General features: G+C 45.2%; 1 protein-coding gene across 20 annotated transcripts in view; it reads right to left on the bottom strand.

Annotated features, from left to right (window-relative positions):
- TRIM9 (tripartite motif containing 9) overlaps positions 1-9087 on the bottom strand; it is a 125323-nt gene extending 116236 nt beyond the window's left edge. For all 20 annotated transcript variants that reach the window (XM_075530870.1, XM_075530875.1, XM_075530872.1 and 17 more), the window contains exon 1: positions 8266-9087. In XM_075530870.1, the coding sequence (XP_075386985.1) occupies positions 8266-9087 (822 nt within the window). The remainder of the gene's footprint in view (positions 1-8265) is intronic.
- Positions 9088-16596: the final 7509 nt, after the last annotated feature.

Below are 16596 nucleotides of genomic sequence, written 5' to 3'. Positions count from 1 at the left end.
AAAGCCCATTTGTAGGCCACTAGAGATTCCTTTGCAGAGGGGTCTTGGGAAGGAGATGAGCCAGACATGGTGCGGTGTAGCAACGATGAAAAATACAACTTTCCTCTAGTTCCTAAATGCTTCCCCACCCCCACTATCATGATTCCAATTCTACCTTGCAAGTCTGGCGAGACCAGAGGATGGACACTGGTATAGATAGGAACCAGAAACACAGGGAATCCAGGGTGGATGATCCCTTCGGGACCAGTGGTGTGAGTGGCGATACTGGGGATGGGAATGCAGAGGGAGGGTGGGTTGGAAAGGGGGAACCACTTACAAGGATCTACGTGTGACCTCCTTCCTGGGGGACGGGGCGGGGGTACGGACAACAGAGAAGTGGGTGAAGGGAGGCATCTGACATGGAAAGATGTGATAAAATAATAATTTATAAATTATCAAGGGTTCATGAGGGAGGGGGGCCTGGGGAGGGAGGGGAAAATGGCCTGATGCCAGGGGCTTAAGTGGAGAGCAAATGTTTTGAGAATGATGAGGGCAATGAATGTACAAATGTGCTTTACACAATTGATGTATGTATGGATTGTGATAAGAGTTGTATGAACCCCTAATAAAATGATTTAAAAAATACAGGTTATAACTCAAAAGTGAGTAGGATTAGGACCAACTCTCCTCTAGTATAAGACACCTGGTGGCACAGTGGGGGATGGATTGCACTGCTACTAGAAAGAGCTAAGTTTCCTTGGGAGAAAGATGAGGCTCTTTGTAACCCTAATGCTTTACCGACTAGGAAGGCCAAAGGAGCAGTTCTATTCTCTTCAATAGGATTGGAATAGATCGTGTTTTATTGATTATAAAAAGGCATTCACTTGTGTAGACTACAACCAACTGTGGATAACATGGTGAAAAATGAGAATTTCCAGAACACTTAATTGTGCTCATGTGTAACAGGTCCATAGACCATCGGGTAGTCATCCAAACAAAACAGGAGGGTATTGCTTATTTTGAAATTAGGAAATGTGTTTGTCAGGGCTATATCTTTTTACTCTACTTTCTAAATCTGTCTGCTAAGCAAATAATCTGAGAAGTTAGACTGTGTAAGGAATAGCCTGGCATCTGGACTGGGGGAAGGCTCTTTAACAACCTGCAATATACAGATGACACAACCTTGCTTACTGAAATCCAAGAGTACTTGATTAATTACCTGATGAATATCTAAGACAATAGCTTTCAATATGGATTACATCCCAATATAAAGAAAACAATCCTTACACTAGACCAATAAAAAAAAAGGGAAAGGCTCCGGATTAAACTAAATAAAAGTCTTAGGGAACAGGTCAGTGCTATTGATGTTCCTTTTGTTCCAGGCTCTAACACAGTCACACCTGGTATTGATGCTGATCTTGATCTTGGCTTTACTTAAAATGTTGATCGTTTGCTCATCAGGCACTTTCTTCAACATTATTTTTCTTTAAACTTTTATTATGATGAAAACATATACAACAACATATTTGCCTACTCAACAATTTTGACTACAATTCAATGACACTAATTACATTCTTCATGTTGTGAAACTATCAACAGTATTCTTGTCCATTTATTCTCCCATCATTAACATAAACTCAATGCCCATGAGTAAAAGCTCCCCCCTTTCTCCTCCCTTCTACCCTGGAAAGCATGAACACTTTTTGGTTTATATATATTTATTCCATATCAGTGAGATCACACAGTATTTTCCCTTTTGCCACTGACTTTTCACTTGGCAAAATGTTTTCATAGATAACCCATATTATGGCATGCACCAGGCTTTATTTCTCTTTATGGCTGAGTAATATTCCATTATTGACTCATATCTATGAATTCCACACCCACGGATTCAACCAACCATGGACTAAAAATATTTGGAGCAATTAATCCCAGAAAGCTCTAAAGTACAACATTTGAATTTTCCATGCACGAAGCACCACACTGAATTCATGTAAGTAGTACATAAGCCCAGCGTTCTGTAGCGTTCCACCCAGGCTCCCCAGGGCCGGTGAGAGATTGCGATTGAAAGGTTAGAGATAAGTACCCTTCCAGCAGCCTTGTGGTAAAACAAGGCTTGATCATGCTTCTATAAATATCACAGCCAGCCCTACTCAGTAGCCATTGGGGCTTCTCCAAATAAATACCTCCATAAACACAAAATCAACAGAGTGATGATGGTCCAGATACACACCAGTAAACACCTGACTCAGCTGAGTCAACCAGATATCTGTCTGAATTTGAGAAACGGAACCAACAGACACTAGTTAGCTCATACTGGGTACTTGAATGGTCATGTTAAACTGGGGTTTATTGGGCCTTGGGAGGCACATTCCCAAAGAAAAAAGCAGAGATGGTGAGAGTTAAGAGTGTAAAGGATGGATGATTTATTTAAAATATTTGCTGTTGCCTCTCTTGTTGGAAGAGTGTACTTCCCAGTGCACTCACACTAGGCTTGGAAACCTGACTTATATAAGTGAATACAATGTGAGCAAAGTGACAGGTAAAGCTGTAAGAGCCATTGAGGATTCTGCTTTGCTCTTTTCCCTCTACTCTAAGTTGGCGGATCCCAGAACTCCTCTTTCAGCCCGGGGTTCAAGGATAATGATATGGAAAAGGGCCTCAGATGGCTCAATGGATAATGATGTAAGAGATTAACTGCTATTCCTCTCAAGCACTGAAATTATCTGTTTGTTACTACAGCACAAGTTAGTCTAAATGGACTGGATGCAAATTTAGTTTAAGATTAAATTTAGTTTCTAGTTTTTAGTTCTATTCTCCTTCTGCCTTGATTTTGTTGCCTTTCCCTGAAATCCTCTGAGATCACTTCAATTGTTTCTGTTTCTTACAACCCAACAGTTCCTGATAAAATGATATTATTTAGAACAATTTAATTCTTTTTTTTCTTTTTTTTTTTAGGGTGAGAGAGTGAGTGAGTAAATTAGTGAGGGAGTTGAGTGAGTGAATTAGTGAGAGAGTAAGTGAGAGAGTGAGTGAATTAGTGAGAGAGAGTGAGTGGTTGAATTAGTGAGAGAGTGAGTGAGTGTGAGAGAGAGTGAGAGTGAGTGAGTGAGAGAGTGAGTGAGTGAGAGAGTGAGTGAATGTGAGAGAGAGTGAGAGCAATTCTTTAGAAGTTTTTATGAAGATATGCAGTAACAAAACCAATTCAATAGTTTCTGTATGTACAATTCAGTTACACTGGTTACATTCATCAAGCTGTACCACCTTTCTTGATGTCTTTTCCCAAATAATTTCACAAACATGAACACAGATTCATTGTCTCCTAAGTTTCTCATCTAACCTTTTGAGTTGCTGCTGTCAATTTGATCCTGTATAGATAAGTTTTTAAAAACACACAATATTCAAGGCAGGTATTCTTTCCCAGTTAAAGTTAAATAGTATTTGGCTTGAAGATGACTAGGTAAGGGTAGTTTCAGTTTAAGGTTCAGAGTTTTTCTCAAGGCAATAATTGTTGGGGTGAGGGTGGGGTCAGCTAGCCTCAAGGCTCCAGAAAGTCTACATTCCATGAGATTCTGAGATTCTGTTCTACATTTCCCCCTTTTGATAAAATATTTCTTCTTTCAAATATTTGATCAAATCCACCAAAATGGTAGCCATTTCTTCTGGTCTCATGATAAAGGGGGCAGGTCATGAAGGCAATTGGACACATAGTCCAAGAAATTTTTCATTTTAAATATAGTTGTAGCATATAGTAGACTATGCATTTACACCCTTTGAAAAGTTCTTTGACTTTATTAGACAAGGGTAGTGCAATTTATTATATTAATACTAAAAATAATTGTTGCCTCTGCTTTATTTTTATTACCAAGTAACAGGGGGCTATTATCCTTTACTCTGGCTTTATGCAAATTTTGATTTGACTGAAATTCCAGTTAACAACATCGTTTTGTGGCATATACTAGAAAAAATAATTTGCCATTTCAAAGTCCTGATGATGGATAATTTGATACATCATATCAGCTATTATTTTCATTTGTAATGTCTAAAACAAAATATATTTGTTATTGTTTAATGTCTGAATACATTTTTGTATGATACTCCAAACCCTGAGCTTAATTCAACTAAGTCTCCTCTCTGGCCCCATTAAGATGGGGCTCACTGTCTTAGGCCTCTCAGATTACATTGCTGTGCTCTAGGGGAAGGGGTATCAGATTTTTGTGTGGGTAATTGTTGACTAAAAAGCCTTGGTGGTGCAGAGTATTACACCTTAAGCTGATAACTGCAAGGTCAGCAGTTTGAACCCATTAGCCCCTTGGAAAGAAGACGAGGTTTTCTGTTCCCATCAAGATGTACGGTCTCAGAAAGCAAAAAGGAGCCCATTCTACTCTTTCCTTTGATATGGTTTGGAATTGACTCAATGGCAGTGGGTTTGGAGTTGTTAACTAGCAAGCCACCAACTTTGGCTTTGCACAAAAAATTTTCTCTTGTGCCAAATTGAAATTAGCAAGTTATCGACATTGAAATTACTTTTCAAAATGCTTTTACAAATATAGTTTTGGCTCCTTCATATCCTTGTTGGTGGGCAGCATAGAGGGATAAAGTCCCCCACAAGGAAGTACATCATCAGGTCTAGAATCCAGACGACCTGTGGTCTAGTTCTTTCCATGAGGCTTCAGCACAAAGAAGAGCAGTTTCTTTCTTTGTAGCACTCTCCCTGGGAGAAAGAAGACTTTCTATTCTCATGAAGAGATACAGTCTCCCAAACCCGCAGGGGCAGTTCTTCCCTCTCCTAAGGGGTGGCTCTGAGCGGGCACTAACTCACTGGCAGGGTGTCTGTTTTTTTAAAAAACATTCTCCTTAGATTGGTAAGAATGTTTACGCTGCACACGGAATGTTCTGTTGTACTGGAAATACATTTTAAAAGATGAAAAAGCATGAACACAGGAGACCTGTTACTTTGGCCATAAGAACATAACATAATGTACTTGCTATTATTATAATTAATGAAATATTATATTCACTACATTAAATAAGATTTCCTATACAAGCATTTGATGAAATGCTATTGTACAACAAAGCAGATTTTTCTAGAATACTTTGACCAAAAAGGCATGTCAATTGATTCTTAATTTTAAAATACCGCTTCCAATACAATTCTTAATTTAAAAAAATAAGAGGAAAAGGACAACAGTTGAAACAAGATGTAGAATGGAAAATCAGTATTTTTAGGAGAGAAATGATCAAATAATTCTTGTTCAATAACACAAGCACAAAAGTTACATTGCATAAGGAAATATAACAGGTGTTAACCTAAATAAAAAAATGATGAGATGTTTATAAGGTCTATTCATGCCTTATTATTTTACAGTGATTTGGAAGATCAGAACCACAAATATTTAAGAAATATTTTAATTCAATCAACTGATAATTAGTAAATTCCACCCAGTTGTTTCTAAAACAACTTAAAACATAAACTTCAACCAATTTTCCATGAATGTGAAAGATGACCAGCTTGTGCCTGAGGGAAGTAGTTATTCACAGGATTTTCTTTATCAGTTGAAATTGTTTATTACTATGATGGAGAGCTACTTAATAAGCTTCTCTGTTGTATGTTCTGAAGGATGTAGAAATTCTTGCTCGTGAGGTTTTGTAGAAATAGAGCTACCATTAACGATAAAATCAAGGAGTAATGTATATTGTTCATCTAAAAGATGACAAGTGAATGCTAAAATCTGCCATTTTTATTTCTTCATGGATGTTTGATGCTCCTGATAACGACTGAAAAAAACATGGTATCAAATTTGTATTCTGGTGAAAAATGTACAAATAATAGAAAAGAAATTATTGCCTTTTCTCCATTAATTCTCTTCCAAATCAACATTTTCTTCTTGCCCACTGACCTTGTGTTCCAAGGATTATAACATAATTCTTTTTTTTTTTAGCAGACACCCACATTCCACACTTCAACCCACTGAGGGAGTGCCACATTGTCCAGTTTCAACTTCCATTATTGATAATAGTAATGGGTAAACCATTTCACATGTACACTGGCCTTAAAAGAGATAGAGGCCTTTGGGCCTTAATGAATAAAGTATAGGCTCCTCTCCACTAAAAAAATAAACACTGTGACCCCACTCTATAAATTAACATGTGGTTTTAAGCTTTTTTCTCAGAGAAGGAGATTCATTTCTGAGTTCCAAGAGTACTTCCCCGGAGCAACTGATTTTCATTTAAGAGTTGATATGAGGGGAAAACTGACAGTTAACTAAGATTTTTTTTTAATTTGCAAAAGGAACATTGTCTTTCATTTTTTAATATAAATCAATGAGTTTTTTTAAATGGCATGTGCCTATAGGGTTTTATTTATATGGAATACAATTTCCAAGAATATGCGTATAATTTCATAGGTTATATTAGAGAATTCATATGGCTAAGAACATAGAACACATCCAAATGCAAACCTCCCCTAGTTGCTGGAAAGGGTGATATTTTATCTGATTTTTCTTGCTCTAAATAAAGTATCAATGTTTAAGACCAGGACCCCACTCCAAGTCCAGCTGTTCTTCATCTCCCAAGAACGCTCTTGGTCTGCGCGCTCAGGGCCCTGGAGACTGGAGCCCTCCCTGAAGCAGCTCCACTGCCCTGCCTCATCCTTGGGCTTGCAACTCAGTGAAGTGAGGGGAATCGTTCTTCCGTGATCTTGAACCCTCTGACTGCCTTCCTCACCTCCCCTAAGTGGATTGTTTTCAAGGGAAAAGTTCAATTTAGGTAGGAGGGGTAGTGCTTCGTCTTGTTGCATTTAAGGGCAGCTACGAGTCCAAGCCCACTGGGGGCACGTGACACCAACCTGAAGGATGAGTTTCTTTCTTGGGAACAGCAGGCAGCAAAAAACATCATCAAGAACTCTGCCTTCCGAAGCATGTTTTCTAATTTGAGGGGACGTGGGGGAACGCATTAAACAAACACACCAGTGACGTGACAATTAAAATATACAGGATGTCAGAAAGTGATGCGTACTAGAAGACAAAGCAGGGAGGGAATTAAAGGGCAACACCAGTTATCAGTGACACCTGAGCCTACATTGATGGAGTAAATGAGCCACCTGGAGATGGGGGGCGGGTTGTTGTGTCCAGGCAGAGGGAACACTAAATGCAAAGGGCCTGGGGCAGAAAGGTGCCTGGTTGCGGTTGAGGAACAGCGGAAACCGAGAAGAGTGTGGCTGGAGTGAGTGGGAAGAGAGGAGGTTGCGGAGGTGGGGGAGCGGGGGACCATTCTAAGGGCAGTGTGAGAAACAAGTGGGAAACATTGTGGGGCTCTGATACGCGGATGGATGGCATGACCTTACAGTTGTTACTTTCTCCTGCACACCCGGCGTGGGGAAAGGGCAGCTGCAAAAGAGGCCAGAAGGACAAATCTGAGAGCAGGTGTCACTGAGTCCGTAATTGCAAGTGCTGAAGATGGGCGAGGGTCTAGCTCGGCAGCCATGGGTCTTAGGAGGTGGTTGGGATTTGGAGGTTACCCTGGGAGGCGCAGCTGCTTGGTTTGCAGGTCACGACCGCTAGAAACCTCCACTCTTCCCACCCCAGTTCCAGTCCTCAGAAGGAGGGTAAGAGCCAGGGCCAGCAGGCGGCGTTGCCATGGAGACGGCAGCCCCCAACCCACTCGCGCCCCCTCAGAGCCCTGGCTCCTCCTCCTGACCGCCAGGCAGGCTTCAGACCCAGAGTCCTCTCTGGCGGGGGCGCCAGGTCCCGCCTGCCCCGGCTCATCAGTATTCCTCCGGCGGCCACTTCCCGCCCACCCTGTGACTGGGTGCCTGCGAGCCCAGCAGAGCCGGGCCCGGACCTTCAGGCCGACCCCACTGCCTCTGCCTGGGCCGAGGCCAGAGCCCCACAGCAGGGTGTGCCATCCAGCGTGCCCACTGGCTCTGGGCACTGGCAAAGCCTGTGCCCAGCTACGCAGAGCTTCCCCACACCTGGTTCGCAGCCGCAGGCTGCTGGAGACTGAGAGGGAGCGCCCAGCGTCCAGCTCGCTGGAAGCTCGCCCTGTAGACAGGCTCTAAGACTCCCCCGGAACAACTCTCTGGGGGACCCTCAACTTCCCCTGGCGCCGATTAAAGCACCCCCCGCCTCCTGCAATGCACCAGACCCGGGAGGCAAGCGGAAGGGAAGGGCCCGTGCACTGCGCGGGGTTGGGATGCACTGTACGCAAAAGAGGGGAGGCGTCTACTGCAAACATCGCAGGGTCCGAGGCGCTGGACCTTGGGGGTGGTTTTTTCTTAGGACTCACCTTGTGCAGTTTCCACATGGCCCCCAGAGCCTTGACCTCGTGGCTCGAGTGTTTGCCCTCCTCCAGGCACTGGTAGCACACGGGCATCTTGCACTGAACACAGTACATGCTGTGGTTCTCCAATTCATGGTCTGTGCAGGTGGACACCTTGCGCGGGCTCAGCCGCCGGCTCACGCGGCCCTGGGCCGGGGGCACCAGGCGATGCTTGGCCAGGGGCCCCCGGGGCGGGTGGCAGCGCAGGCGGCAGGGATCGCAGTAGAAGACATCGCACTGTTCGCACATGACGGTGGCCTCTTTGGGGGCCTTCTCGCAGAGCTGGCACTTGAGGGCCGCCGCTTTGCTCTGCTGGTAGCGGTCAATCACCCCCTCCAGGACGCGGTTCTTGGGGAAGCCGCGGAGACCCCGGTCATCCAGGATGAGGCTGCGGTGGCACTGGGGGCAGGTGATACAGGAGTTGCGGGGCACCGGGGCCAGAGCCGGTGACAGGTGGGTGGCCGGTGGCGGCATAGCTGGGGGGAACACGCGGACGCCGTTGGGGGACCTCTGGCAGGGAGTAGTGGGGGCGCTGGCAAACCCCCCGTAGGAGCCGTAGCCGCTGTCCGCCTCGCTGTACAGGCTCATCTTGTCCAGGTCCAGGTAGTCATAGTCGGAGACCCCGGAGCCGGAGGCCCGACGGCTCTGGGGAGACTCCGACTCCGGGGTCTGTACCAGGATGTTGCGGGCGCACGCCTGGCATAAATTGTGAGAGCAGGGCAGGATGATGGGCTCCCGGTAGAAGGAGCCGCACACGGGGCATTTTAACTCTTCTTCCATCTCTTCCATGGGGAACGGGCTTGGAGCGAGGCAGCGGTGGCAAAGGCTGAGGCTTGAGCTGGCGAGGTGGCCCGCGGGCCCGTTGTGTCCAGCACCTTGGCCAGCGGCGGGGTGGTGGCGCCTTCCCGCGTCGCCTCGGCGCGGATTCCCAGCCAGGAGCTTGCTCGGTGAGTCCGGCTGCCTGGGATCGCCAGCGCGCCTCGGACCGCCTTCTGCTGCCCGCCTAGTCCCGCCCCGGCCAGCACACTGCGGCCCACCCATTGGTCGGTGGCGGAGAAAGCGCAGCTATCATTGGCTACATGCCCCGTCCGTCTTCTCTCCTCCGCAGGCCACGGGGGGTTTGGTGGAGGAGTCTGCAGACGAGGGGAGTCTTCGCTGCCAGCAGCGCAAGCTCGGGAGGGGGCTGGCGTGCGGAGGCGAGGGGACCGGGAAGGAGGAATCAGGCGGGATGACTCATCCTTAGCCCTGCTTGCTTCCGACCTCCGGTGCCGTCACCCAGGAGCAGGGGGCGTGAGAACCCCTCCCCGCGGGGAGTGTGCTGGCTGAGGGAGCCGGAGCTTCTCGCCAACAGTTGGCGTTTGGCGCCGACCTGCCTTCTTGGGTCGGTGCTGCGCATCCCGGGAGGCCCCCCTCCTCTTCCGCTGCTGGCAGCATTTGCAGGCCCCTTGCCCACCCAGGCCTGGGTTTCGGAGCGGCAGCTGGGCTCTCTCCCTTTCCCGTATCCCGGGAGAGCTGGCCCGTGGCGCTCCCACACCCTGGAGTCTGGGGGCGCTGGGTATGAGCACCTTACGCTTCTCAGAACCCTCGTCTCCTCCCTTTTACCTGGAGATTTAAGTAAGGTCCTCATAGTCAACCTAAACCCTGTGGCCATCGAGGGATTCAGGCTCATAGCAACAGGGTGGAACCGCAGCGTGTGGGTCCCAATGCTGTAAATACTGAAATGGAGCACCGCACCTTTCTCCCTTGGAATGGCTGGCTGGCTGATAGGTTGAACTGCCGACCTTTCGGTTGACAGACCGGCGTTTTAACAGCTATGCCACAGGGTTCCTGAATCTATCTGAATGCACAATATATTCGTCAATATGGGTACTCTTCTCATTTTATGACTTTAAATCATAAAATGAGAAGGGCATACATTTTAAATTCATCTTCCGCTCACAGGTCTCTATGCTGTGGTGTGAATATCCCTCTAACCTCTCTTTCTTCCTAAAGCTATTTCTTTATCTGCTCTCAGCTCCTGACTGAGGTTCCCCAAAGCCAGCGGACTTTTGAGACAGGGGCTGTCGAACTATTTTTGAGTGCCGTCACTCAAGCGTTTGACTATTAACCCCAAGGTCCACAGGTTCAAACAAACCAGCCTGCTCTTTAGGAGAAAGAGCTCCTATGCTCCCATAAAGATTTCTTGTTGTTGTTAGGTGCCATCAAGTTGGTCCTGACTCGTAGTGACCCTGTCTATGTACAACAGAATAACCCACCCCCAAGTCCTGCTCCATCCTCACCATTGTTCTTGGGTTTGAGCCCATTGTTGCAACCACTGTGTCAATCCATCTGGTTGAGGGGTTTTCTCTTTTCCACTAACCCCTTTGTTTTACCAAGCATGATGTCCTGTGTCAGAGACTGATGTCTCCTGTCACCATGGCCACAGTATGTGAGACAAGTCTCCTTTAAGGAGGATCCTGGCTGTATTTCCTCCAAGATAGCTGTGTTTGTTCTCTGGTGACGATTTTTACAGCCCCGGCACCCAGTGCAGGTTGCTTTGAGTTGGAATGGGTTTAGATAACATGGGTGAAGATTGGTTTGTTAGGTAGCTTTTGTGAAAGAACCCTGATGGCAGAATTTGTCACACATTAGACTGCTGACCCGAAAGGTTCCTGTTTCAAATGCATCAGTTGCTCAACTGAAGGAAAATGAGGCACCTCCAAGCCCTTAGGAACCCCTCAGGAGCAATTCTCCCCCTTTAAGGTCCCTATGCCCTTTAGGGCCACTATGAACTCCATGGCAGTGGGCGGTGGAATTTAGTACCGACTCTATGGATTAACCACTGTGTCAATGCAGAGCCTCATGGTGTGAATCCAAATGCCATCATTGAGTGACATGTGTACTGTGCCTCATAGCATGGGGCATGGCGATCGACTGTGCCTCCAGCGAGGCGTGTGGTGATGGTGGTAGTGATGGGAGGGATGAGGAAGGTGGAGTGAGTTTCTGGGGTTCTTCTTTATGTATTAATCATCCCTCTTTTCCTTTACGCCATCATAGCTGGGGCTATTTGGTTCCCAGCCCTTCCTGTACCCTGCATAGCTGTTGGTGATAGAAGATGCCGCACCACAACGATCTTTAAGTCATTTTCAGAGGTTAGTAACTTATTTTAAGGAGGACATGACTATCTTAGCTGAGTGATTCATGCATGAAGTAAATGACAGAACCTCTTTGCAAGTTCTAAGCAGTCTTCCAATTTCCAGTCTTCCAGAAGAGAGATAACTTGATTATACTCAGTCACCTTTATAATTTGAAACAAGTTTAATGTTCAGAAAAATTGATATTTTTTATAACTTTGCTCTTGTAGAACTAGTCCAATAATCCTGATTACCTTTCTGATACCTTCTTGAGTTGCAATAAAAGCAGTGGTTAATGATACGTGCGTTTGTGCGTAGTTGTGTGTGTGTGTGTGTGTGTGTGTGTGGTGGGAGTGTCCATTATTTAAAACTATCTTAATCACAAGTGCTCTATGTTTATTGTGAACCTGACTTTTAACTAGGTAAGCCCCAACCAACCAAACGGCATATGTACAAGAGGCATGATTGACATACCTTCTCTTGCAGGGTACATCTAATTGGAATGCCCCAAGAAAATTTGTCAATACAAACAGACAAACAAACTGCCAGTGAGCTAAGACTGCCTCATAGTAAATCTAACAGATAGGATAGAACTTCCCCTGTGGGTTTCTGGGTCTGTAATTCTTAACAAGAATAGAAAGCTTCATCTTTCTCACATGGCGGGGCTGGTGGTTTCAAACTGCTGGCCTTGCGGTTAGAAGCTCAGTACATAACCCACTGTGCCATCAGTGCTCTGTCATTAATTCATAGCAAGAAGTTAATTACTGAAAAGCTGTTAGACGTGTCAGTGTCCTCATAATTATGGTCCTTTTCATGGCTGCTGCATGTATGTGAGCCGAAGTCACAGTGTCCTTGAGCCAGTGCTTTGAGCATCTATGTGTTTAAGTCTTGCTTATGATGGCCTATGATCTAAGAGTCTGCTTTTTAGCACAAAGCTTACGCTTAGTTCTAAGTGTCGTGTTAGGGACTTCCTGAGACTGTAAAAACACTGTTGGGTTTTCAAAACACCTCAGTAGAATAGTAGAATACAGATTTATACTATCAGGGGCCTTCAGAAACTCTGTGAAACACTGGAATGAAAGGGTCACGGCATTTCCCCCATGAACTTCTTGAAGCCCCCTTGTGTAGCATATATATTTGATCTCTTATGAAGATATTCACATGATTTATTTATTATGTCGATTTGGTCAGGAATTAGAGACGTCAAACCAATCCCAAGAGAGCTCTTAAACGGCTATCATTTGTTGAGGGATCACCTTGCTCCATATAGTGGGTTAATTTAGTTACAAGTAATACCTAGTAATAACAGAGGTGGGCATACTTATCTCCATTTTATAGATGGGTAAAGGCACTGTTGAGTAAGCATTGGACTATCAACTGCAAGGATGGTGGTTCAAATCCATAAAGATTTACAGCCTTGGAAACCCTATAGTTGGTTGCTATGAGTCAGAATTAACTCAGGGGCAGTGGATTTGGTGAAGTGCACAAGGTCGAATATTGCTGAAGCTGGCATTTGAAGCTGGGTACATGTGATGTGCTCCTTTGCTTATTCATCCATTTACTCTTTCATTAATCAAATGCTGTCTCGGGCTCTGTGTGATAAATATCATAACTGTCTTTATTAATCTCTGTGCTATGCTGCCTTCTTTTCCTGAGAGTTCATTTTTCTTGAATTTATTCCTTAAAATATTTTTGTAAGCCTTTGTGTACACTGCTTAGTTGCAATGTGCTTTAAAGCCCTCCCCCCAGCAATGAATTGTGCTTGAAGAGGAATGAAAATATGAATGTGATCAGTGATATTATAGAAATGCCATATCACTGGGTGATGGCTTTGCTCTTCCAGCTGGTAATGAGCCCGTGCCTGAAGCAGGCTTGATAACCCTCTGATTTCCTCATTCCTGGGGTGACTACAGATGGTCTCTTCTGTATCAAGTGCCTGATTGTCCCCAGAAACTTACTGAACTGGTCGTCCATATGATGTTCTATAGCAATGAGGCGAGCAAACTGAAAATGCACTAACGGTTCTCCGTTCTTTAAGGCACATGCTTTCCCAGGCAAATGGAGTTGTTTTCCTGCTTTGACTTTGGTGCGTGATGGTTAGCACGCAGTCTTTTATTCTGAAGGTGACCACTCAGATGAAACACTCCTTTCTTCTAGAACTATCTAACCTTAGTTGGGTGGGGACCCAATGACAGCAGCTGACCATAAGCTTTAGCATGGTAAGCTTCTCTGACATGTAGGGGGCAGATTGTATTTATTTTATTGATTGATTAAGGATGTTTTTGAATGTGGTTTGTAAAAATTATATTATTTGAAGAATGGTGACAGCTTTTTTTTTAAACAATTTATTGGGGCTCATACAATTCTTATCACAGTTCATACATATACATACATCAATTATATAAAGCACATCTGTACAGTCTTTGCCCCAATCATTTTTTTCTCCTCTTTTCTTTTTTTACATTTTATTAGGGACTCATACAACTCTTATCACCATCCATACATATACATACATCAATTGTATAAAGCACATCTATACATTCCCTGCCCCAATCATTCTCAAGGCATTTGCTCTCCACTTAAGCCCCTTGCATCAGGTCCTCTTTTTTTTTTTCCCTCCCTCCCCTTTCCCCCCTCCCTCATGTGCCCTTGGTAATTTATACATCGTTATTTTGTCATATCTTGCCCTATCCGGAGTCTCCCTTCCCCCCTTCTCTGCTGTCCCTCTCCCAGGGAAGAGGTCACATGTGGATCCTTGTAATCAGTTCCCCCTTTCCAGCCCACTCACCCTCCACTCTCCCAGCATCGTCCCTCACACCCTTGGTCCTGAAGGTATCATCCACCCTGGATTCCCTGTACCTCCAGCCCTCATATGTACCAGTGTACAACCTCTGTCCTATCCAGGCCTGCAAGGTAGAATTCGGATCATGGTAGTTGGTGGGAGGAAGCATCCAGGATCTGGGGGAAAGCTGTGTTCTTCATCGGTACTACCTCGCACCCTAATTAACCCATCTCCTCTCCTAAACCCCTCTATGAGGGGATCTCCATTGGCCGACACTTGGGCCTTGGGTCTCCACTCTGCACTTCCCCCTTCATTTAATATGGTATATATATACATGTACATATACACATATATACACATACATACACACACTTATATCATTTTTTTTTGCATGATGCCTTATACCTGGTCCCTTGGCACCTTGTGATCGCACTGGCCGGTGTGCTTCTTCCATGTGGGCTTTTTTGCTTCTGAGCTAGATGGCCGCTTGTTCACCTTCAAGCCTTTAAGACCCCAGACACTATCTCTTTTGATAGCCAGGCACCATCAGCTTTCTTCACCACATTTGCTTATGCACCCATTTGTCTTCAGCGATCCTATCATGGAGGTGTGCAGTCAATGATATGATTTTTTGTTCTTTGATGCCTGGTAACTGATCCCTTTGGGACCACTCGATCACACAGGCTGGTGTGTTCTTCCATGTGGACTTTGTTGCTTCTGAGCTAGATGGCCGCTTGTTTCTCTTCAAGCCTTTAAGACCCCAGTCACTATCTCTTTTGATAGCCGGGCACCATCAGCTTTCTTCACCTCTTTTACTTGTTCACACACTTTGGCTCCAGCCGTTGTGTCGGGAGAGTGAGCATCATAGAGTTCCAATTTAATAAAAGAAGGTATTCATGCATTGAGGGAGTGTTTGAGTAGAGGCCCAAGGTCCTTCCACCACCTTAATACTTGACCTATAAATATAGACACATAGATCTATTTCCCCATCCTCCTATATATATTTGCATGTACATGTCTTTGTCTAGACCTCCATGAATGCCCTTTGACTCCTAGCTCTTTCCTCCATCTCCCTTGACTTTCCTCCTGCCCTACTACCATGCTTCGTCGCCACCTGAGCTAGAGTATACCTCTTCTCTAAGCAACCTTACCCTTGATCATTTCCCACCAGGCCTGCCACTCCCCCTTCTCTACCATTTGGGGTCCCATGTTTTTCCCTTGTCCCTGGGTTTGTTAACACCACTTCCTTACCCCCCCTACTCCCCCACCCCAAGTCCCCCCGGAACTGTCGGTCCCGTTGTTTTTCCTCCAGATAGTTCATCCAGCTTGTCCTATTCAGACAGACCTGTGGAGACACTAACATGCACGGAAACAAGACAGAGGAAAACAAAGCAACAGTATACAACCAGACAACAAAACAACAAAAACAAACCACTGACAAAGAACAGAACAGAACAGTTCACAAGAGAAAAGCTTGTAGTTAGTTCAGGGATCGTTTGCTGGCCCTTAGGAGCGTTTTCCAGTCCAGTCTGTTGGGGCACCACGCCCTGGCCCCAAAGTCCACTTTCAGCATTCCCTGGGGACCTTGCCACTCCATTCCCTTGCTGTTCCGCTGCACTCCCCCAGTGATTTGCCTCGGTGTGGTGGGATCAGGTCAGGTGCAATTCCCACACTGTGTCTCCGGTGCTGTCCCCTGTATCGCCCTTAGTCACTGATTGGCATCATGTCTCATAGTGGGGCCAGCCATGTTGTTCTCTCTGTGGACTGGCTGCTCTACTCAGGAACATCATCCTCACGGCCTGGTGGGCCAGGTTGTGCTCCACTCTCTCCTCCTGCCCCTTCATCTGCTCCCGTGTGCTCTGATCAGATATGTTCATCTCCCGGAGCTGCAGAGTCAATGTCGTCCTTTGGAACAAATTCTTTTCGGGGGAGGGGCAGGAATCCGAATGGTGACAGCTTTTATTTCAAAATGAATGTAATGAAACATCTTACAATGTAAGTTAGCCTTAAACTGTTTTATAATTAGTTTGATATTAGTAGTGTTAGGTCCATCCTTAATAAGCTATGTAATTCCTTGGTGTTTGTGTTTTGTCTTTTTAACTAAGCCATTTAGTACTTTTGCCCATTTAGAACTGTTGGAACATGACTTTAATCAGATACTATTGTATTTCTAACCCTAAATAAAATATTACTAATGTTTTGGAAAGAGTAGACCAGAGAATCTGGGAAAACAGGGATTTGTGAAGCCCAGAAGACAGTTGGAGGATAACTTCAGGAGACAAAACTTATGAATAATAGGAATCCTAGAATTAGGAAACATCACAGATGGAGGAAAAATCATAGCTAAAGGAATAATTCCCCTGAGCCAAAGAGGTCGGTCTGCAGATTGAGGATTACAGAGAA

Source organism: Tenrec ecaudatus, chromosome 14, assembly GCF_050624435.1.
Source record: "Tenrec ecaudatus isolate mTenEca1 chromosome 14, mTenEca1.hap1, whole genome shotgun sequence".
NCBI lineage: Eukaryota > Metazoa > Chordata > Mammalia > Afrosoricida > Tenrecidae > Tenrec > Tenrec ecaudatus.
Note: the sequence above shows the minus strand (reverse complement) of the source record. Positions and strands in the feature narration are given on the sequence as shown.